Below are 25,512 nucleotides of genomic sequence, written 5' to 3' on the forward strand. Positions count from 1 at the left end.
TGACTAGATCTTCAAATTCCCTTGGATCTAGACACAGGTGAATTTCAGCCAAAAAGTACACGCAGAAGAGTCATGTGATACTTCCAGAAAGACTGGTTTAAAGGAAGCACCCTCACCTGGGAGGTACCCATCTCGCTCTCCTCCCTTTCCTCACTCCGATGCCTGGAACACAGATTGTGATGCCTAGACATCCATCATCATCTAGGATGACCAGGTGACCTTGAGGATGGCAATAACATGGCAAGGTGGAGTTGCCATGCCAGCTCTTGCCTGCCTACTCCCAGACTTGACATAAAGATAAATACTCTTCTGTTATTCCACTGTTGTTTGGTTTTCCAGTCATGTAAAATTAACCCAAATCTTTACTGACTCAATAGCCTAATTTACAAGCTATTATCCCAGGACTACGGCATAAGAGGTCAGAGGAGAAAGTAAATGTAATGATTACTTTTGACAAATTAAAATGCATTTGTTCACTTCCTGCCTGCAGTCCTAGCTCTCATTTTTAAGAACAAAAGTTAAGAACTGTAATGTTGTTTGAATAAACAATGAAATAATCATTCTATAAAATTGACAATTACCTAAAAATGTGAATCACACTTCACTCTAAAGATGTCTTTCATACTTCACTTGTTGACTATATAAGGTTTAGTTAATTTTAAAAGAAGGGCAAAGTACATTTCTCCTTTTGGAAATCTTTTTAAGCATTTGTATCTATATATATATAGGTTGATTGCTTCCTTCTGTCAGAAATAAGAGCAAATAGAGAAACCCTTCAGAACTGTTTCCATACTGTTACTGTATGTTATCTGTATTTGAATAAAGCACAAGATAACATCATCAATCAATTTATTATTTTCACTGTAAACATAATTGTCACTTCACAAAGAACATTAAGAATATCCACCCCTTTTCCTTAACTATGAAAGACATTTGCATTAAAAGAGGAACATCTTTATTTCCTTAGAGTTCATCTATGCCTGCTGGTTATTTCCCAGCTAAAGTCATAATCTTGTTTGCAACATCATAATCATTTACCCAGCAAACAATCAGGATGTCACTAACAAAGAATTATGACTTTAGGTGGGGGATAAAATACAGGCAGATGAACTCTGAGGAAATAAAGATTGTTTTTATGAAAATGTGGCTAGCAATAAATAACCAGGGAAGAAAATTATGCTGAAACAGAATATCCTATAAAAACAGATTTGGAAAGGTATAAATAGTATGCTTTAAAATTTCTCCCCTCTGAAAATATCATGCACAGAGCATTTATAAAGTACCAGTCCAATTTGATATTTAAAAACACCGAACTTACATGATAGAAGAAATCTGTAAACATAATGAACAATGTTTTGGAAATATTTTAATAAAATAAATTTAGATATTTAGCTTTCAATGTAAATGCAAGCTTTACACATCATTCAATCTAATCGTCAAACTCACTGAAAGCATTCTCCATTTTTGGTCTTTGGTGATTTTTGTGAATCATTTATGTCAACTTGGTCCTGAATTCACTACTGATCCATCCATTAATTTGTCTCTGTGTTCAACAACTTTAGCCTAAATTCATAAAAAGCGATGATAAACATTGCAGAGCACGTCCCAGTTCCCAAAATGTTTCGCATTCATGACATCATTTGACTCTCACCACATTCTTTTGAGCTAAGTCAAGTCAGTATCTTTTTTTCCCTTGAATGAAGAAGAAACACTTTCAAATGAGTGATCCAGCTGGTAAACAATGGAAGCTGATAACCTCTGTCTCTCCCACTACATGTATCATACTGCCTTCCCTTGGGAAAAGTTAGGGACAGAGACGACTTATCAGTTGGATCATGCCCATTCATTCATTCACTACTAGTGATCACCCAGTCTACACTAGGCACATGCTAAAAGATGAAACACGTACACAGTGCTGAGCACAATAGGCATAATCTGTGCTCAATGGAAATGTACAGTCTAATTGGGGGACATAATGTTTAAAAAATAGACACATTAATAATGATAGGTACTATGAAGGCAAAAGTAGGAGGCCATTAAAAATAAAGGAAAAGGGCCCTGGCCATTTTGGCTAAGCGGTTGGAGCATTGGCCTGCGGACCAGAGAGTCCCGGGTTCAGTTCCCACTAGGGGCACATACTAAATAAATAAATAAATAAATAAATAAATAAATAAGGAAAAGGGACAAAAGGAATTAATTTTGGTTGGACGTAGAGGCAGTTTTATTGAGCCGGTACATTTTGAGATCTTAGAGAACTAGCATGTGGCCAAAAACTAGATGAGGTAAGCCTTGCTTAAGATCTTTCCAACAACTGAACCATAGGGATCAAGAGAACTGTTGTTTTTGTGTTTATTTTTTGTTTTTTAATAAATCAAGGCATTATTCAAAATATCTGAGTACCCTACTACCGAAATGGAGCCATTTGATAACATTTGTTTGTTCAAAGAAAGGTTTTCTATCACCACACAGATAAGGCACAATAGTAAATGGTCTTCAAGGTCGTGTACCCCTGGCCTGTGGCATGCGACACACCCAGAATGCCCTCAAGGGGAAGGACTTCAACAAATCTCAAGTAACAAATCTCAAGTAACAAATCAGAACTATCAAATTTAATTTAACGTCAATTTGTTGCTACCATGTATATGTCCGGAACTGTACAATTACAGAATTTCATATGGTTATTACACCACCAGGCAAGTCTGAATATAAACTAACTCCAGCACGCATGCATATCACTTGGTCATCTGTCTAACGGTTGCGAGAGGCACACCATGTTAACTCTCGTATCAGGAACACGCTCGTGATTTTCCCGGAATGTCTGTAACTCAATTCCACAGCCGGAACTAGATGCATGCCTTAACCAACGATTTTAAACTCGAGCTCCAGAATGAGAGAACACATTGCAGCTGCTTCAGGCAGAGGCTCTAATCTTATTTAGTTTTTATTTCCTCATTAGACTAATGGCAAAGGAATTAAGGAACTTTTCTAAATGTGTGGTTATAGGAAGCAAATAAAGTCGGAAGGGGGTCTGCTGTGCTCTGCACAGAGGACCTCATGTTTAATTTCAATGCCATATTGGAAGTTAAATGACAAAGTCAATGGCATACTCTTTATCTCAAATTCTGGCCAGAAATGCACTACTGACAACTAATTATCAGCTTAATTTCTTATTTCAAAATTCTTATGTTGTAAAAGGGAAAGCCATCTTACAAAATCTCTTTCTGAGCTAGTTTATAAAAGGCTCAGGGTATTGAAAACAGAAAAAACACTGGTGTTCCTGCTTCCTGTGAGAATAGGAAAACAACTCCCTCCACTTTGTCTGTGAAAAACATGAGTTTCATAAATTGGCACCAGAGGGACAATTTTCTTCATCAGAAGTATAAGGATGATGTTGTCTCAGAGAAAAGGAGTGTGAGGAGAGTCAAGAAACGTTAAACCTGAGCAAACATGCTAAAAAGAAAAATAACGTATTTGAACAGGCTACCCCATTTTGGCGACAATACTGAAATTCAGAAGCTAGCAGCCTCGGGACAGGATGGCAGAAGTGCTTTTGAGACAAATGAGGAAGATTCAAAGGTGACTCGTTGCTGTCTCTCTACCGAGATTGTGGTAGAGAACGTGCTCAGAGGACAGGAAATAGCTGTCGAGTCTCTCTTAATTTTAAGATATTTCTTTTGAAAAATTTTATTCTGATAGTGTGATTGGCTTTGCTGATTACTTATTGTTCGTTTATGTTAATCACTTCCAATAAAGGGCCTTTTTAGATTAAAAGACACAGAAATGGCTATATGTCTCTTCATTTTCTATCATGTCAGTAAATGGTGTGTGTGAATGTCAGTACAGTTTATTGATGCCATGGAGAGAGTATCAAAGATGAATTCACATTCAATGGCCATCAGTCTTGTATCAGTGGTTACTATCTAGAATCACAGAGAAGACAAAACGATGGCACAACCAACGTGCAGGGATATTTTTCTGATAAGGCCACAAATTCCTTAACGGGAAGCCATCCTAGGAAGTTTGTAAAACTCTATCTCCATGCCTCCTTCTGCACTTGAGACTCTGAATTACAAGCTCCTATGAAACCTTGAATACCCACCAACCCAAGTATCTACTATTCTCCAAGACTAGGAAAATACTTCTATATCTGTTCTTTGGCTACCACAGCAGTCCTTCAAAGTGACTACAGAGGTCAGGGTTCTTCAGATAAACAGAACCAATTCTGGAGTCTAGCAAATCCAAAATCTATGGGGCAGGCCAGCAGTCTGGGGACTCAGGGAAGAGTTGATGCTGTCACTTGAGTCCGGAGGAAGTCTGAAGGCAGAATTCCCTCTTCCTTGGAGGACCTCTGTCTTTCTTAAGGCTTCTAAACTGATTGAATGAGACTCGCTCTCATTATGGAGGGCTACAATCAAAGTCTACTGATTTAAATGTTAATCCAATATAAAACATACCTTTGCAGAAACAGCTAGAATAGTGTTTGACCAAATGTCTGGGTCCCATAGACTAGCCAAGGTGACATAAAATTAACCATCACACTGGCCCTCCTAAAATAAGCTGCTTTGGGGATCTCTTCTGTGTTTTGCTAAAACAGAGAATGAGTATTATGTCCTCTTTATTTTGGGTCACCCCTTTTTGTTTTCTAGCAGCCGGTTTTGAAGCTATCAGAACATCTATAAATGCGAAAATACTAACAGAAAAAAAAACAAAAACCTATATAATTACCAAAGTAGAACATGGATTCTAGGCACAATTAATCATACTGCCAAGTATGACTTGGCCCTCAATGTACACTCTTACTGATGACATAATTATTTAAAATATAATTTGATAATTAAATATTACTTTAAATGTAATTATGGTGTAGCCTATGTTAGGTTCTGTATACAGAGTTATAACTGTTATTTTTTAGAACTCACCAAATTTTACTAATATGATCTGCAATATAGATTATTGTTTGACACATGCTATATTATTTGGAAGAAAAAGTCCTTAAACTTATAATTTTATTAACTTTTATTAGTCTGCAAACCTTGAAATACCAGAGACATGAACAATGAAAATCTCCAGCACCTGGAGAAGTAATCGCTTAGTTACTTTTTTCAGTTGTTAAGTTTTCCCCATTTACTTTGGATACAAAAAGTAAAAAGTAATGAACATATGATCCTTAGGTACTCTTTGGCCATGGTAGTGTGATGACATGTTGCTTGTCAAGGAAATCCTCTTCCTCCTCATCTGTGCTGCTCTCAGAAGCTGTCAGGAAAGACTGAATTTCAGTATCTTTTTCAGAAGAGCTGGAAATACATTAAAAGATCAATACACAATATACAGAACTAGGTTTCAACTCTTCATTTATCTTCTGATCAATACTACATACGTAGAAGTCACTGGAGGCAGAGATGTGAGGGTCTGCTTCAGACTGGGGCAGTCATTTCAACGTGCCCAATATACCAAGCCTCCTTTTAATGAGAAATTCCCATCATTCTTCCTCTCCCAAGAAATAAAGCCACAGTGGTACCAAGGAGAGAAGACTTTACAGTCTCTGATCCTGTCTTTCACCGATGATTCAGAAGGCACTTCAGAAACTTGCTGAGCCTCAGGGTCGTCATTAAGGACATTCATCATTACATTGGCTGTTTAATAGAGTCCCAATGAATAGACTGCTAGATAAATCACCTCTTTTGTGTACAGTAAATTAGGATTATGTGGATAGCCAGTTAAAACATGCCCAAACCAGAATTCATGACAACAATTATTGAGTTATTTTATATTGTTGGGTTTTATTGCGGAGAGGAAGTTTTTTTTGGGGGGGGGCTCCAGCGTGTGGGGATCTAGGGTTTGGTAAGAGAGGTAGAGTGGGGAGCGGAGGGGAGCCGGCACAACTCGGACGTGTTGGTCTAAGTTATCTAGATTGTCAGCCCATGTATGCCTCTAAATAATATGAAATACTTGTGTAAAATTCCATGATGAATATAACTGTTTTTGGATTCTTTTTGATGATTCTTGTTCAAACACAGGCTAAATCGGCAGAGCCCAGCTCTCCTCTGTGCACAAGTGCAGATCTGACTGGGACAAAAAACGTTCACTGTAATGACTTTGTCATGACATTCTTAATTTTAAAGCACCGTGTTTTATTTTGTTAATGAGTTTCCCTTACATTTTTGGTATTAAATGTTCCTTCTTTTATGAAATGATGGTGATAGTCAGTTGGAGGTTTCGTTACTTTGTTTTTAATTACTTTGGGGGAGGGGGAATAGCAACTTTAGATTGACCCTTTTTAAAAATAAATTTTAAATAGTGTTAGAAATGCAAAAATCCAAGAACCACAGCCAAACTGTTTCCTCCTTTAAGAAAAAAAGAGAGCAACTCTCTTGATTTCCTTTGACTGCAATATTAGACTTCAAACCAGTCAAAGGAATTTACAATACAATGGACTTTTATTTACATCTATTATAAACCTTCTGTAAGAAACTCTCCTTAGTGGGAACCAAACCCGAGTCTCTTTGGACCATAGGCTGACGCTCTAACCACTGAGCCAAACTGGCCAGGGCGCCGCCTTTTTTCAAGGAATTCCAGTGTGTCAATAGTAGAGTGACATGATAAAACTACATTTCTTAAGCATTTATCAGTATAACCCACTTTCCCTATAAACCGACCACCATCCCTGAAAGCTCATACATTATGTGAGGAAAGAATGACGTGATAACAAATTAAAATACAATATCATTAGCAGCCTGGACTCGATTTCAAGATAGAAACCTTTCAATATTCTATTCTGAAAACTTTATTCACATTGACTAAGATTCTCCTAATGCAAAGTATTACAATTTATTAGGTTAATTAATAAAAGTAAAGCAACTGCTTTTCGATTTAAAAAGAAAGGCTGAAGGATTATTAAATTCCTTTGTTTAAAATTTTTCTGACATACATTTTGTGGCAGAGCATCCTCGCTTTGTATTAAAGCAACACCTTCATAAGCTTTTTACTAAATCCTGATGATAGGTCAGCAAAGAACACAAACATTTTACAAAGAATGGACATATAAAGTACACACATGAGGACAATCTTTCTTTATGTAGTAAAGAGAATTAGTTGGGGCTTGTCAGAATTGTTACTATGCATTATGGTTACACATAACCTACCTCAGTTCCTCAGTTGCACAGAGGCCTCTCGGATGTGAGGTTTGAAAGAGATCTGGGCTGGCCTGACTTATATTCGGCGAATCGTTGTGCAGGGCTGGTGACTCTTCCGAGGTTAGGCTGTAAAGTTTTTCTGAAGGACCTGCAATATTTTATTTCATGACTGTCAACACATAAATTCAAGCAACAAATGCACAGCATATGCTCTGAAAGTTTATCCAGAGTAAACTTTAAGCAGTAGAAAGAGGATCAGAGATTTTTAATCATCTCTCAATTTTCTAATGTTTGCAGGATGGTCAGAGTATGAGGTAAATGTGTCCTGAGATTCTAAATTAGGGCCTGGGTAGCAAGTCACTTTAACCATATTGATTTTTTTGTTTAACAAATTTCCCAATTTTTTTTTTTTTTTAGCTTAACTGGGAGATGTTTGACATGTAACATTGTTTAAGTGTAAGGTGTATAATGTGTTGATTTGAAACACGATATATTGCATAATGACAACCACTATGGTGTTAGCACCTCCACCACATCACATAAATCCCATTTCTTCTTTGTGGTGAGAACATGTAAGATCTGTTCTCGTGCCCTGGCCGGTCTGGCTCAGCGATTAGAGCATCGGCCTGCGGTCCAGAGAGACCGGGGTTCGGTTCCCACTAAGGGCACGTACGTCGGTTGCAGTTTGTCCCCAGCCCTGGTTGGGTCGTGTGGGTGGCAACTACTCAATGTGTTGCTTTCACGTCGATGTTTCTCTCTCTCTCTCTCCCTCCCTCCTGCTCTATCTGAACAAAAAATGTCCTCAGGTGAGGATAAATGAATAAATAAAATAAAATAAAAGATCTGCTCTCGCCCTGGCCGGTTTGGCTCAGCGGTTAGAGCGTCCGCCTGCGGTCCGGAGAGACCCGGGTTCGGTTCCCGCTAAGGGCATGTGCCTCGGTTGCAGTTTGTCCCCGGCCCTGGTTGGTCGTGCGGGTGGCAGCCACTCAATGTGGCCCTTTCACATTGATGTTTCCCTCTCTCTCTCTCTCTCTCTCTCTCCCTCCCACTCTGTCTGTACAAAAAATGGGAAAATGTCCTCGGATGAGGATAAAAAAATAAAAAAATAAATTAAAAAAAGCTGTTAAAAAAAAAAAAAAAGATCTGCTCTCGTAGCAACTTTCAAATATGTAATACAGGAATATTAATTATAATCACCACCTGTACATCAGAGCCTCAGAACGTCTTCTCTTGTACTCTCTGAGCAACATCTCCCAGTTTTTCCCACCCCCAAGCCCTGGCAGCCACCATTCTAATCTCTTTCTATGAGTCTGGCCTTTTTAGATTCCTCACGTAAGTGATGTTACACAGCATTTGTCTTTCTCTGGCTGACTCATTTCAAACAGCCATATTGATTTTTCAATATACATTATATTTTTTTAAAACGTCCAATGTCCTAAGAATTCATTAAATTATAAAGAAAACCAAGTGACCCTCTTAAAGCTAGAATATTGTGAATGTTAAACACTTTATTTAATCTTGTCTTCTAAGAAATAAAAACTTCACCTCCACACAGTCTGAGGCAAAGGTTAGTCTGGGCAAATTTGCCCTTTTGTTTTTGTTTTTGTTTTGGCTTCCTGCTTTGTTTGGGTAGATAATAACCATTTGTATGGGAAAGGGGAGAAGCCTTAAATCTCCTCCCTTTTCATAAAGCTGGCCTGTGATTCAGCCTATGTGAGAAAAAATAGTGCAAGTAAGCAAATATATAAGCAAACATCTGTATATAAACTACCAAAAAAGTCTAGTATAAAAACAAATGATTGCCATATTAGAAAGGCCATATTGCCTTCTTTCTGTCGTTGATACAATTCTAAGAGTCATTTAACTTGTATATAACCTTATGTTGATTTTGTTAAAATTACTGTGTGCTCTTCTTCCCTTCATTCTGATGAAAGTGTCAAGCAAACATCCCCTTCATTAGAACAACCAAACATTAAACTACAGTGCATTATACACTTGACTGAAGAGAATATTTGGGGTAGGGGAGAGGAATGTCATTAGCATTACTGTGAAGTTTTTGAGCAAAAGGATTCTCCTGCTGAAAGTAACTTAGATTATTCCTGCTGTGAAACAAACCTCACTGAATACATTTACAGCTGGAAGGTGTCCTACAAATCAGTTAGCCCACTGACTTTCATAGTATGATACAAGGAGAAATTCAGTAGGCTTAAGGATGAGGTTACTGCTAAAGCATCCGGGAGGGCTTTCCTTGGTCTTATTTACATTCGGGGCTTATATAAGATTAATTTGGAAGAAAAAGAAAAGATTTCTCAGCTAAAAGGTTTGTCCCATCCCCACTTGTTGAAGACTCGGTAGTGGAGGGCCCAGTGGGGTTTGGCAAACTTGAAATCCACACAAACACATGGTCAAAGACCTGGAACTAGACCTGAGCTCTCTCAGCTCACCTACATCATAGACCACTCTGCTCCAGAATCTAATTATCTAGCTGCAGGCCACTACGTTCTCTCCCAGTTTTTCACTAAGTAAAAGAGTAAGAGTATGCAAGGCACCCATGCATGCCCCAGCGGAAAATGTTACCTGTGGGAAAACAGTCCATTCGGGATTTGGAACTTGCAGAATTATAGTACTAACATGCAATAGTGATGCTTAGAGCTAAAGAATGCCACCTGCAAAGGTGTCCAACCTCTGTTAGATGTTTGAGTCCTAACTGAATGAACACAGAGCTAATTCAGATTGTGCAAATAGAATGGGCCTGTTTTTATATAATAATTCATTCTTAGAATTATACTTCGAAACACCTTGTCAAGTTAACAGGAGCAAAGGTGATATCATTTTACATCATACTTACAAAAAGCCCTATCACAGGTTAGTGTTAAACCTAATAAGTCAGTTGTACTCAAGTCTTCTGATTATCTAATACAGAACAAAGAAAAAGTGGACTGATATTTATATTGAAAACTTTATAACTGCCAGGTCAGCTGATTGTTGAGGAATGGATTTTTATCCCTGGAGTAAGAGTATATATTGTCTGGTCATTGAAGAATCTTTTAAATACAATAATAAAGAATTAGACAAAGGAGAAAAATTGACTAAATATAAGCTTCTAGGGTGTATTTCTAAAACTCATGTCATTTAAAACATATTCATATAACTTTATTCCACATGAAAATAAACACTTATATGAATAAAAGAAATAAAAGAAAGAAGGACAAAAAAAACAACATTAAAAATGGAAAAACATTTGAAAGTTAAAAACGTCAAAAAATAGAAATATAGCAGATAGGCTATTTACATAAGGGACCGAAAACAAAAGTGACAGAACTTTCTAAAGGACTCTGTAGCACAGCTACAAATGGCATCCCAGGTTCAAAAGGGTGTGACAACCAGGACACGGGCCCTGTGACCTGTGAGTCTCACCCCCAGCTCTTCAGCCTCCCGTTTTCCTGTCCCTCCATCTCTCTTCCCCTCTGCCACTGGACCTTGCCTTGTTTATCCCTCCCAATCTTCTTTCCTTTACTTTCATTCTGTCCATACCCTCTCCCGCTTAACTGGTCACAATATTAATTTGAAGTGAGGATTTCCAATTATTTAGGTAGCATTGTGGTATGGTGGTAACACAAAGGAATGCACGGTAGACCTGCCTGGGTTTATGCCCGGGCTCTCGCGCACCCAGGGGAGACCATGCGCAGTTATATCACCCAGAACCAGTATCCACAAAGGGAAAATAAACTAGCACCTGCCCCATCTCCCTCCCAGAGTAGCTATGAAGAGCAAATTGAACATTATACATAAAAACAAATAGTGAGTATTATTACACATTAAATGGTTTCATTTTCTTTATATCAGAATTTTTTAAATGTGTTGATGACTTTCACCCAGCCAGTGTGGCTCAGTGGTTGAGCATCAACCCATGCACCCAGAGGTCACCAGTTCAATTCCCGGTCAGGGCACATGCCCAGGTTGTGGGCCTGATGCCCAGTGGGGGGCATGCAGAAGGTGGCCAATCGATGTTCTCTCTCATTGATGTTTCTATCTCTCTCTTCCTCTCCCTTCCTCTTTCTCTAAAATCAATAAATAAAAAATAATTAATTAAAAAATTAAAATAAAAATAATATGTTGACAACTTTCACTTATATGGAGCATTCAATGTTTTTTGTGGTTTTTTTTTCCTGGGATTCAAAGGTGCACTAAAGCAAAAAGATTGCCATTCTAGCCCATCATAGCCTATCTTTACTTAGCTAGTGAATTTGCTAACTATAAACCCTGAGTAGGCCTTTTGTAACGTAGTATTGTGCTTGATGGCCAACCAATGAACAGCAGCTCCAAGTACATAGAAGCCTCTGACTCACTATTTTACATCACAGACAACTGGCTACATCAGATAATATCAGGTACATTTTTACTCTTTCTTGTTTAAAGGAAAATACTTTCCTCTCTTAAATTACTTGACTCAGTTAACTACCTATGAACTCACACAAACATAAGATTGTCATGGGAATTTAAGGACCACAAAAGCTCTTAAACCACAAATCAGAATGAATTCGAACCAAACTAATCATTTTTAGCTACTGAAAAGGTGCATGCTTTAAAGTGCATCATTATAGCTACTTTCTCATATCTTTTCTGATATTTTCCACTTTTTTTTTAGGCTATAACATCTAAAAACTGTCAAGGTGGCTTAATAAGTAGGTTATACTGATATGTTGTGCTTATTAAGGAGGTGACTGTAGTACTATTCACAAAGATATTTGTAGAGGGAATAATAATAAGGCATAAACTATAGCTAACTATACTCCTCAAAGCAGTCTAGAAGAAAACTTAGTTTTAGAATAGAAAGAGCTTTTAGATGTTTTCCACCATAGTTTAGACTTACCAAGAGCACCCACCTTACTGTATGGAGAAAGCACCATCCACTGCTTCCTTATATAATTTAACATTTTTTCCTGGACTTACTATGTGCTGAGCACTGCTGAGTTAGTGTGTGTGTGTGTGTGTGTGTGTGTGTGTGTGTCCTTACTTCAAATCCCCAATTACCAGGACCCTTAGAATGACATTCAAACTCGTTATTGTAGAGAGAAATAAATTCTCATGAATATAATATTTAATACACACTTGAGTTCCATCCTGGACAAAGTTATGATAGGGTCTATTATTATACCCATTGTTCATATGTAGAAACTAATGCAAAGTGAGATTTAAAAAAATACTTTGCCCAATGTCACAAAGCTAGTAAGTGATCTTTTTGTTTCAGAACCAGCTCCTCCTTCACATGCTCCCTGCCCGGAGCCCTGCGTTGAGCCACCCTGCTTTGCTGCCCCTTCTCTCCCGATTCAGCAGGAAGCCGTGTCAGCACACACACAACCCCCGCTGTGTCTACCTCGCCTACTTCTGAAATGGCTCTGATATCAGCCACAGCAATCTGAGTCAAAGGAGAAACGCTTTACTTAATATAGTTATTTTCTGTCTCTTCTCCGAGCTCCTTGGCGAAGTTGTTTTGCAGGGACTGGGTGGAAGTGGATGCATGCTAGAGCTGAAAGAAGATGGGTCAAGGTTAGCTGCTCACAAAAATGCAGCTTTCACAGGGACGTGAACACATTTACATTTGTATAAGAGTCAAATTGTGTAGCTGTGTCTGCAGGAGAGCAAATCTCAAGAGTTTTACCAGATTGCATCATAAGTAGCAAAATGTGGGTGGAATTTTTCTGCCCATTGATGCTAAACAGAATACAAAAACCTTGTGCAGAATCAGTGAATTTTCTAGAATAGGGCCTGATTTCACTACAGCATCTGCTACCTCACTGCCTGTTGGGTTGATTTAGCTGATGTGCCATCTCCTTCCTTCCTTAGCTCCAGGAGAGTGTCTCAGAGCTGTGCCCTCATCCAAAGTTAATCTTCCCACATAAAGAGAGCTATCCCTGGAGCGAGTGTGTGTGGGTGATGGCTTTCTTGCCCCGGTGCTTCACAGGCCATGTAGTGTGTGCTTGCTTTCATGTGAAACTGTGCATTCTCATGCACATGCTGGGGTTGGTGCAGGAGAAGCTGAGAATCACAGGGCAAGCGAAGCATGTAAGAATAAGAGTGATAGAGGCAAAGAAAAGCTCAGTGGTTAGAAACACATACAAAAAGACTATAGTTTGTAAGTACTGAATTTCATTTGTAAATAATGGACTTTATCAATCAAAATAAGAGACCCTTAATTGTCTTATTTAACTGTATGGTTATCCTTTTAGATTCAGGTCAGACCAGACAGTTTCCACGTTACAATTTGCCTTTAGTTGGGAGTATTGCCTCCCAGGATATTTACATTTGATTTTTAGCAATTTAGCAAATGAATAATGAATAAATAAAGATGGATCATAAACTCTCCTCCCTCAAGTTCTAATGAAATGAATAGAAAAAGCAGGGGAGCCCTGGCCAGTTTGGCTCAGCGGTTAGAGCATCGGCCTGCGGTCCAGAGAGACCCAGGTTCAGTTCCCGCTAAGGGCATGTACCTTGGTTGCAGTTTGTCCCCAGCCCTGGTTGGGTTGTGCGGGTGGCAACCACTCGATGTGTCCCTTTCACGTCGATGTTTCTCTCTCTCTCCCTCCCACTCTATCTGAACAAAAAAATATGGAAAAATGTCCTCGGGTGAGGATTAAAAAAAAAAAAAGAAAAAGCAGGGGAAAAATGTAAAATAAAATCTCAACAGGAACAAAACAAAGAAAGGGCTACAAGTTCACATAATAAACTTTGACAAGGGGCAACCAAATGAAATAAATAGAAGATTCATTGGGTGTATCTTAGTGCTACTGCTGTTCACCCCACCCCCTCCCCACTCAATATGCTAATAATGCTAATAATGGGAAAAGGAGAGTCATCTAAAGTTCTGCCAGATCTCACCAATATGACACCAATTTGGAAAAAAGTAGGTGATGGGGAAGAAGAAAACCTCTGAAATATGTTTAAAGCCCCTAAATACCCGCTGAAAGATCTGAGCAGAGGCAAGAAAATTGCAAAGTTGCAGGTGTCCCCACAGGGACAGAATACACTTTAAACCAGGTTCAATGAAACTTGGCATTTAATAAAATAAAATAAAAGATAAAATCCAGGTCCTCCAATAGAGGAGGCTGAGCTCTCCAGCCCTTCATCTATCCTCTCCAGGACTTTGAGCTCGCAGGACACAGAAGAGTGCAATATCCAACCCACAAATGTAGCTCCAAAGAGAAGACTGACAGATCTCAGTACGGGTGGAAAGCATTTCAGGGAAAATGAAGTCTCACTATATCACAAAAGTCAGAGGATATGAGCAAAGCCATCCACAATAAGTATGAGCAAGTAAGATAACAAAGAAATGATAGCAACTAGTTGTTTGCCAACAAACAAACCAGAATCCAAGAATCCATAGCATGCAAAGAATGATTTATAAAAGACCAATCTGGTATAAAACAGATTAAGACCATAAGAAAATTCTTCATAAGTCTTTTTTTTTTTTAATTTTTTTTCTTTTTTGATTTTAGAGAGAGAGGAAGGGAAAGGGAGAGAGAGATAGAATCATCAATGAGACAGGGAATCAATTGGGCACCTCCTACATGCCCCACTGGGGACTGGGCCCATAACCTGGGCATGTGCCCTGACCGGGTATCAAACCAGCAACTTCTTGGTGCATGGGTCAATGCTCAACCACTGAGCCACACTGGCTCCCATAAGTCTTTTGACTAAAAAAAAATAATAATAATAACAACATTTTTAAAAAGAGCAAAACTAGTTTCAAAGATCAAAGATGTCAGACATCAAAAAGGAAAAAAATTAAGTGGTAACCTGTTTCTGGATTAAATCTTGTACCAAGAAAAAACAACTATAAAGAATGAGACAATTTTTAAACATAGGATATGCACTGTGGATTAGAGTCATAGTATATCAATGTTAAATATCCTAATCTGTGTCATTATACTATGGTTGTGTAAGGGAATGTCCTTGCTCATGGAAGATACACAATGATTTATTTATTCAATTAATTTATTTATTTTGATAAAGGGTCATGATGTTTATAACTTCCTCTTAAATGGTTCAGAAAAAGAAGAGGTGTGTGTGCGTGTGTGTGTGTGCGTGTGTGTGTGTGTGTGTGCGCGCACATATGTGCAATTAGGGCAAAAGACGAACAGGTGGTAGATTGGGTAAAATGTATGCAGACGTTCCTTGTACTATTTTTGCCTTCTTGCAAGTTTTCTGTAAGTTTAAAATTATACCAAAGTAAAAATTACTAAAGAAAGTCAATGCAATACCTTTAGAGAGCTAATTTAGTAAACCAATCAATAAAGAATGGACTATGGCCTGCTGAAAATGGAACTGTGACACAGAAGGCACACTTGAGAGAATCACAGTAAATGCGAAAGAAACTAGAACATTGATTAAATAGTTGAAAGAAAACAGAAGTAAATACATTGTACAAAGAGGATCCAACATAAACAAAATAGGTTTCTCAGCAGAAGGAAACCAAATGGAACAGAAAAACAAATATACAATAGCAGAAAAATTCTCTGAAAATCAAGAGGAACTTACTTCGCAGACAGAGAGCGTCTATTTTAAGAAAGGCTGGATTATTAAAACTGAAATAATCTTGGTTCATTTACTGAATTGCAAAGATATGGACATTTCTTTTCAAATATCCAGTGAGGAAGGAAGCCTGTCGCGTGCAAGAGAAAAGGTGAAATAAAAAATCAAGGTGACCTCACACTGCTCCAGGAAAGAATTCAGACCCAGAAAATGAGTTAGTATGTACAAGGTTTATGATAAAAGTGATCCAAGGAAATTACCCTCAACCAATTTGCTATTCAAGTGTAAAGGTAGCAGAAATTCTGAAACAAGAAATAATTTAAGAAATTGAGCAACCATGGGCCTTACTTGGGGAAAAACTATTTGACAATCACATTCAAACATTTAAAGGAAAAAATCCGTGCGAAGGGACCAACTAGCACCATATTCAGGGACAGAAGACAATGGAGAAATGTCTACTAAGAGCAAGGGGGAAATTGTGACCCACTGTATCCGTCTAGTGATGTGCTAATCAATTGTAAAGGTAAAACACAAGACATCCTCAAGAATGCTACAGTCAAACCTCCTGGAGAAGTTTTCAAATAAAAGGCTCAAAATTGGGAAATCATAGTAAAAATGCTAGTACTGATCATTTAACCCATATGAATTTTCACTAAGAAAAAGTTATAAAAGGAAACCTTAAAAATGATAAATTATAACATCACTATACCAGGGATGTATTCAATACTATCATGCAGTTTAAAAATAAGAAATAAATGAGTTCTCATCTTTTATTATAGGGATTTAATTATTACTTTCTAAAATATATTATAAAGTTAAAAATGTCCTCAAATACTCATTGTTTCTTTTTACCTTTTTCCTTAATTTTTAAAGGGATAGTACAGAAATCACTGGTTGGACCTTATAAAATTGCCAATATTCCACTGTTTTTTGTCTACAAAAAGGCAATTTCATATAGTTCGACTTAACGTTTTTTAATAAAATTTACTTATTTGAAATGTATGATTTCCTTTAGTCTCAATTATTTTTATTAAATTAGGTAAATACATAACTTTTAAAAATATTATGTAGAACATGTCTTTTTTAATAAAATTGATCCTATCTTTCCTACAATCTTTTCATCTTTCTAACTATAAATTCTTACATGCATACTTATGATATAAGCAGAGAAGTTTAAGATGATGCTCATTAAATGCTAATAATGGTTCTTTTCAGAGTAGTAAGTTTTTGTGGGGATTTGGGCTTTCTTTTGTATATTTTGTATATTGCCTCAAGTTTTCAAAACCAAGATGTATTCTGTTTAGGAAAATAGCAAAGTCACCATCCTAATGTAAATATCAGCAAACCGACAACAAACGAAGCCAAGGGGGGAGCCGTGGGTGGAATACACGGGCCCAGAGAAGTTTCTGGCCTGCCCCTCACATTCGCCGCTGGCTTCTATCACAGTACGTGAACAACTCTCTGATGAATATTAAGGTTTCTTCCCCTGATGTTTTGTTACTGAACCAGACCTTTGTAAATTCAAAAATATGGTTATGATTTATCAGACATCCACTGAGGTTCAGGAAGTAGAATGCACAGCCATAATTTCTCCTCAAACCGGTCTGCCAACCAGCAGCACTGGTATCAACTGGGTTCTTGTCAGATGTGCAGAATCTCGGGTCCCACCCCAGACATAATCTGTATTTTAGCAAGATCCCTGGAGGCTTTCTGTATATGGTGAAGCTCATTAAATACTGCTTAATTTAAAAAATCTAATAGCTTAATTTTCCAACAAGGATATTGGACAGCAGCTTTTATAAAGCTACCGAGATTAGCCCCTCAGTGGGTTTGCAGAAAGAAGAAAAAAATAATTTTTTTCTGTCCACACGAAGGTTCTTATGCAATATAGTGTAACTGCGGATTATGTGACCTAAGAGGGACCAACTCTTGTGTGGTTGGCATCCACACATAACATTTTCAGGGTGGCCTCGAGGGATAGCTAAGAAAACAGAAACAAAACTTGATGGTTGAAAGAAGGAAAGGGAGAGAGGCCTTTTTGTTTGCTGGCTTGTTTTCTTGGGGCAGGATATGAAGAATGAGGCAGAGGGCACAGCTAACATTGTCTCCAGTGAAAAAAACACAGCATTACCTGCAAGATTTCTCAGCGCACTGAATTCCTTTTCCAGACTGTCCAAGGACTGCTGGTCAGCAATGCTGTCTGAGAAAGGCTCCTTGTGGCCAGTGATATCAATGTGTCCAATTTCTGAAATTTCAGAAGCAGCTCTAGATGATGATTGGGCAGGGGCACTTCTTGGTGGAGAGTAAAAGGAGGAAAGCCAGCTGGAGCTTCTTTTAACAGAGGTGGAAACTGGTAAACTTGCTGTTGAAGGTCTGTGTGGGGCCCTGCCTAAAATGAGAAAAAAAATTTTTTTAATCAACTTCTTTTAAAATTCTGAATGAGTGTTTAAAGATACAAAATACCAGCTCCCTAAACTTAGAGCAGTTAAGTTCACGCAACAGTTTATGAAAAACTGAATTTAAGATTATCATCTATAATTGATCATAACTTGTTAATCTCAAATTATGTTTCCCATGTCATAAAACAAACAAACAAACAAACAAAAAAACACTTCTGAGTTATTTTCCCCTAAGTTTTCCATATTTGGGAAAAGATAAAATAATTTCAATATTAACTAAAGCAAAACACCTCAAAATAACAATTCCAGACACATTGGGCACTCAAGGTCATCATCTGCCCCCTAGCCAGTGGCTGTGCCCTGTTCCCTAAGTGCTCGGACAATACCCCGGGAGCCTGTCAGCAGAGGAACCCTGGTGTGGGCGTGGTTCCACTGCCTCATGAACCAATTTACCTGATGGCATGTAATTCGTTTCTATATTAGAACAAACATGGAGACAAAATGGGTTAGTATACGAAATTAATAAACAAAAATAGGCTTTAAAGAAACTGACATCACATCGCTAGTTTTCTTAGACATGAGTTCACTGTCTGCTGCTTTATAGAGCGCTCTGCTGGAAGAGCCCGGAGCCCGGACCTGAGGCAGGTTACCACTGTCCCACCAGGCCACGCACAGCTTTATCTTCATATATTTCAAAGGTTGATTTAGTTGGTTTCTTCAACATACGTGTTTCTCTCATAGAAGGAAAAAATAATAATCCCTTCACATTTTATACTAATGCAGCATAATTAATTAATAATTTGGCATTGTTCCAAGATCCTTTAATAAAGGGAATTTTCAAGGTCTAAGTTCAGAAATGCACAGCACCAGTGAAGTTTTATGGGCACTGGTTAATTGTTCTGATTTAAATGAATGTATCTAGATCGAGTATAAATGGTTTACAAGAGAAGCTTGCCCTCCCTTCACAGGAATAGGCGCTGTGTAAAATATTAAATTCCTTAGAGAAGAGCTATTGTCATTGTGGTAAAACCATGATTTGATTGAAGGTATGCCGTACAGTGTTTTGCCCAATCTATTGATGCAAAGGAAAACGTAAAATTCAGGAGAGGCTACAGGCAATTGTCATGTATTAAGCATTTAATGACTATTGAGTTATAATTTTTAACTTTTAAAGATCAACTTTGAATGTAGCTAGTGCCCTAAGAAGAATCTTAATGCAGTATGTAATTATTCAAGCAATTAAAACTAACCAAGGTAAGACCCAAAGGGCACCCATTTGAATGAACATTTCAAAAATCAGTTTTGAAAACAATTTTTGTTGGAATAAAATTATAGATATATTAAAATAATATGCTGACCTTTAGTGTCTTTGTTCAGAGACAATTCTAAAAGGAAAAAAAAAAAAAACTAACAAAAAAATGTGCCTATACTTTAAGAAAAATAAATGTAAATATCCCTAAGAATTATTTTTTTAATTTTTTCTTGTTTATTAATTTATTTTTCTCCCCCACAGACACTCTCCTCCCTATCCCGCCCCCCGCCAAGCATTGTTGTCTATGTCCATTGGTTAAGCATACATGCATATACATTCTTTGGTTTATCTCATCCATTGCCCCTCCCCTCTCCTCTGAGGTTTGTCAGTCTGAACCATACTCCTTTCTATGTCTCTGGGTCTGTTTTGTTCATCAGCTTTTTTTTTTTGGTCATTATATTCCACAAATAAGTGAGATCGTGTGGTATTTGTCTTTCTCTGATTGGCTTATTTTGCTTAGCATGAAACTTTCCAGGTTCCTCCATGTCATCTCAAAGGATACGAGATCTTTCTTACAGCTGCATAGTATTCCATTGTGTATATATACCACAGTTTTTTATCCACTCATCTACTGTTGGCCACTGGGCTGTTGGTGATATAGTGGTGAACATAGCTGCCTTCTCAAGAATTATTTTAATGACAAGAATTTGGAAATGATTTCCCCTTTTACCTGTAATATGTAAATAATCAATATTTTATTCATAGCCATGTGGAAAAGCAAATTTGCCATTCCCACAAAATGAAATAGTAACAGGAATAGCAATAAAAGCACAGGTCAGTGAGTGTAACAGCAGTTCACCTATATAAATCAAAAGTTCTAGATCTATGGAAAAAACCACACCCATCTATCTGTATTGTGCTAAGTCTCAGTCAAGTAAAATTTAAAGGGACTTAGAACTCTTATTAAAATAAAACAAATGAGCCCAGCTAGTGTGTCTCAGTGGTTGAGCATTGACCCCATGCACCAAGAGGTCTCCAGTTTGATTCCTGGTCAGGGCACATGCCCAGGTTGTGGGCCAGATCCTCAGTGGGGAGCATGCAGGAGGCAGCCAATCAATGTTCTCTCTCATCGATGTTTCTTTTTCTTTTCTTTCCTTTATTGATTTTAGAGAGAGAGGAAGTAAGAGGGAAAGAAAGATAGAAACATTGATGAGAGAGAACATTGATTGACCACCTCCTGCATGCTCCCCACTGAGGATCTGGCCCACAACCTGGGCATGTGCCCTGACCAGGAATCAAACTGGAGACCTTTTGGTGCATGGGTCAATACTCAACCACTGAGACACACTGGCCAGACTCATCGATGTATTTATCTCTCTCTCCTTCTCCCTTCCTCTCTCTAAAATAAATTAAAAATAAAAATTTAAAACAACAACAAAAAGAAACAAATTAAAGATGTTATTAGCAAAAACTGGACTTTTGCCAACATAGATAAATATGAGGGGAGAAAATTTTGACATAATGTAGATGTTCTTCAGAAAACTCAGCAAAACACAAATACTTGCTGAACTTTTATAACAACATCTGGTTGCCACAGTGTTTGAGGTTAATTGATCCCAACTGAGAAAAAAATAAAAGTTCACCAGGGATGAATCAGACTCATGCTTAGCACACAGCAAAGAAACAGACCATCATTCTTAATAAAAATATATTCAAATGTAATTTAGAGTAACCAACATGCAGAGAGAGGAAGAGGATGCTCCAATTTGGTCCTTGATATTAGTCATTTATCTTATTCATGTAGGAGAGCATGTCATTCTCTCTGATGTTTACTGTATGAGCTTTTTAATGTTATTGGTAGGGTTAAGATTTGAGACATGGTTAAGGGTGGCATTAACAAAAAATGCCATTATTGCAAGGATCATTCTATGCTTTTTTAAAATTCCTGTTTGTAGATTATAAATATAAGAACTTACTTTAGGAGTAATGTGTGCCATCACCAGCAATGTGATCTTGGGAAATTATAGATGAACACTAATCACTGTTATACTCTTAAATATAATACAGGACACTGTCCTTGGTATTAGCTAAAGAATATATGCTTTAGGATAACTAATGAGACCATTACAAATATTGGAAAGATAAAATAAAAGGGTGCCTTTGGGTTATATTAATGTGCATAAGAATGCTGATAAGAATATGAAAATATGCACCTGGCCAGTATGGCTCTGGACTGAGTATTGTCCCGTGGACTGAGAGGTTCCAGGTGGATTCCCAGTCAGGGTACAGGCCTGGGTTGTGAGCTCGATCCCCAGTAGGGGGCATGCAGGAGGCAGCCGATGGATGTTTCTTTCTCACATCAATGTTTCTATCTCTCCCTTCCTCTCTCTCTAAAAAAAAAAATCAATAAAAACATTTTAAAAAGACCAATATGAAAATATGAATCACTCACTGAATAGTATTTAATACAATAGTTATTGATGCTATTCTGATTATAAATTAGAACTGATGAAGCATAAGCAGGGTAACATGCTTTTTTTACAGTGTTGCAATAACATTTCATTCTAATAAAATTACCCAATATTTTATTCTTGAACAAAGGTTGCAAAACATTATTGTCCATTGATATTCTTGCTCAACTGCAAATTACTGAGTATTTATACATAAAAAATACAAATGTATTTTCTAAGAGTTCTAGAAACACATATGGAAATTGTATGCAGCAGCATGGTTTAGTGAAAAAAATGCTAAACCGGGGAGAAAGAACCTTATTATCTAGTCTCCCTGAATGAGAAATCAGCTTGTGACCTGAAACATGAACATTCATATCACACCAGTCAAATTAAGGAGTTGGACAAAATAATGTCTTAAATCCCCTCCAACTTTGAGCACTTACAATTCACACCCCATCCAATTCAATTACAAAATCATTTGTCACATCCTAAAACTGCCAGGTGCTGTGTCAGGATCCAGGTATTCAAAAGTGAATGAGACGTCGCCCCTCCCTCAAGTTGCACTCCAGACTAACTTGAGTCCTGCTCCCCGCTGCCTTCACCCCCAAACACTCCCTATGTGCTTACAGTGTTCCAGGTCCCGCCCACCACTGAGGAGGCACCAATGAACAGCACAGGCTAGGTCCTTGCTTTCTTTCCAACTATAGGTGAGGTAAGCAGAAAACAAATAAGTAAATGAAAATATCTTCACTTAGTGAGAGGTTCTGTGAGAAAGATGAAAGAAGGACAATGTGATTAAGGGACTCAAGAGACCAGCATTGAATAGACAGGGTGGTCTGAGGAGGCCTCTCTGTGGGGCTGAATGATGGGAAAGAATCAAACATATGCAAAAGGGTGTAAAGATGGAGATGAAGGGTTCAGAGCATCCTGGCAAAGGGAAGGCACATTGTAACGCTGAGGAGCAAGGTGGGAGCGTGGCCTGTGTGAGGAAAGAAGAGCCGCCGAGGCCTCACTGTGGGGGAGGCTGCAGGGAGGACAGACGGCAGGCAGTGTAGGGGCGGTTGTGTGATGCACAGGGAGGAACAGAATTTTTCTGTTTTCTCTAAGAAGCTATGGGATGCTTTTAAACAGAAGATTGACATGATACAATCTATGGCTTGAGTTTATGGAATATATGATTCACTCCCTATAAATTATAAACAATTTTATGACAACAAATTTTATGAATAATTCATTCCCTGACTGTAAGTAGGAGAATTTGATGGAAATTAATCATGGTTTTGTGGCAAGGCAACAGTGAATTTGGGGATGTCAAGGAAGAGATGAGGAACAACTGGCTTGGGTTCGTCTTGAGCAGTCAAGATAGAAGTGGTTAGATTCGAGGTTAATTTTAGAGCTGAAAACAGCAGAATCTGGAGATGAACAGGTCATAGGATGTGATGAGCGAGTTAAGATGATTCCCAGGGCTCAGACTTAACAATGGCTGGATGGTGGTGCCATTTACAGAGACAGAAAGATGGGTTGGAGAAGTAGGAGTAGGTTTTGGCAGGAGGTGGGGAGAATCAATGGACTTCCTGCTAAACACACATGTCTTTCATAATTATCATGTTTTATATTCACAAATTTCAAAAGATCTTACAGAAATAGGATTTCCTTTATACACTGTCACCAGTTCAGAATGTAAGATTTCCATAGCTTATGGCATAGCCAGGAAATATTGTTTTATTTCAGGCTACTAAGATAAAGCCATTTCTCTCTGCCCCTAACTGGTAAATCTTATGAATTCTTCAAGGTTCAGCTGAAATTTCCTTTAGTCTGGAACACCTTGCATATCTACACTTTTCGGTGGCAAGGTAATTATTTTATCATGTCCATTTCTAAAAGACCACACAGGCACCTGCCTCTACTATATTATGAATTACATGTCAATTTCTAAAACGTATGCCACTCCCAGTTCTTTTATAAAATGTATAGATAGTATAATTAAAGCTTACATATCTATGTAATCGTTTTCTCAACATATGATTCTTGGACGACTATATTAGCATAACATGGAGTTGTTGATAAAATACAGGCAAATTCCTGGGGCTTAGTTCAGCCTTCATGAATCAGAATCACTAGGAGTGAAGTCAAGAAAGTCGCTTTACAGCAGGTTCCCACGCTGATTCTGCTCCGTGACGCCTCAGTACCTCGACACTGGACGCAGCTCTCGGGCTACGGGAAGGAGGGCTTACTTCACAGCACCAGTGACTGGCAGTGCCTGGCCTAAAGTCTCTTCTCACAAATGTTTTTATGGTAAATTATTGATTTCAAATGACCATTCCAAATGGATACTTAAAAGGCAGTTGGCTACTTATATATAAAGATCTGTCTTGGTAACAAATTTCTCACAGCATGCATGCAAATTCGTTTTCATCAATACACAGTGACTTAAAACAGTTCCTTTGACTGACTCAGAAGGGAGCAACCAGAATTTTTGAAGCTGATCTAGACTCTGATATGAGTATGAGTACCTAAAAATAGGGCCAAAAAAAAAAAAAATTTATCATCAATGGATAGTTTTTCCACTAAAAAAAATCTCATATCTGATAGTTTTGTAACATAAATGCATATGGAAAATATCTAATCTAGCCAAGGAGCTTTAATCATAGGATTTAGGGCAAAAGAGACATATAAATCTGACATATCTGTACAAATCATATGTAATTAAATTTTTGGTTGAAGATGGCTTTCAGAAAAAAGTAAAGAGACTCCTTTTTAAGTATACCTCCTAAACTGATCAGAGGACATGACTGATGTATCCTTTTCCCCAGCCCAGCACAGTGCTAACATACTCAACGCATCTGTGTTGCATTGCCTTAATTCATCAGTCATCCACTGAAAATTCACATGAAATTCACCATAAAGCAAACTGACTTTAGCAGGTATTACTGGATAACAATAATGACCTAATAATACAACTGATTGTAATAATGTAAAAATTCTCTGCATATGCTCACCATGAAAATATTGCAGGGATCATTCAACATGTCAAAAGAATTGCCCTACAGAAAATCTTGTACTTATTTTGGTTAGAGAATGGAGTAAATGAACTAAATCAAGATCCCAGAGTTAACACATTCAGCATTAGGTTTAGAATGGAGGTGTCTTACCCACGCCCACCAGCAGTAATCTTAGCCTAAGACATTCATTTCACAAATGGCTGTATCTGATCATTATATAAACCTAGTGCAGGAGTATGCAAACCCTAGTAGAAATAGTTTTTCTCAGAGTGTAATGAAACTGAGTAGGTAAGGGTTGTTCAAAATACACACCATATCCTGAGCTACATTTTAAAAACATTTCGTTCCCATACACTGCTACAGAAAATAATTAAGGTTGCAATTTGTGTTTTTTGTTTTGTTTGTTTTACAGGAATGAGTACTCTAGGTTTTTGTTTGTTAGTTTTTGTTTAGCAAGGAAAATATAGGACTGTTAGTTAAAATGACTAAGTTTAAATTATAAAACTGCAAAAATTAATTTTCAGGAGGCTAGGAAACTGCTAAAGACAAACTAACAAGCCATGTGAGTCACCAGTGTGTCACTGCGGGCGACGGTCCACCTTACCCGTCTTTGGCTGTGTTCTACTTGCCGATGCATCCTGGGCGCTCTGCACAGCCCCCGAGGCGGCTGCACTGTCCGCGCACGCACAGATGCTCTGCTCCGGGATCCAGTCTCTGTTTCCTTAGACAGAAAAATGGCAC

The 25,512-nt window shown here is 37.9% G+C and overlaps 1 protein-coding gene across 2 annotated transcripts in view; it reads right to left on the reverse strand.

The window, feature by feature from the left end:
- Positions 1–5,167: 5,167 nt before the first annotated feature.
- ZBBX (zinc finger B-box domain containing) overlaps positions 5,168–25,512 on the reverse strand; it is a 108,438-nt gene continuing 88,093 nt past the window's right edge. The window contains exons 16-19 of one of the 2 annotated variants that reach the window (XM_036243550.1): positions 25,376–25,492; positions 17,797–18,054; positions 7,143–7,281; positions 5,168–5,294 (exon numbers count right to left, since the gene is read on the reverse strand). In XM_036243550.1, coding sequence (XP_036099443.1) covers positions 5,168–5,294; positions 7,143–7,281; positions 17,797–18,054; positions 25,376–25,492 — 641 coding nt within the window. The remainder of the gene's footprint in view (positions 5,295–7,142; positions 7,282–17,796; positions 18,055–25,375; positions 25,493–25,512) is intronic. The other variant, XM_036243551.1, reaches the window with a different exon arrangement.

This window comes from Molossus molossus, unplaced genomic scaffold, assembly GCF_014108415.1.
Source record: "Molossus molossus isolate mMolMol1 unplaced genomic scaffold, mMolMol1.p scaffold_m16_p_5, whole genome shotgun sequence".
Lineage (NCBI taxonomy): Eukaryota > Metazoa > Chordata > Mammalia > Chiroptera > Molossidae > Molossus > Molossus molossus.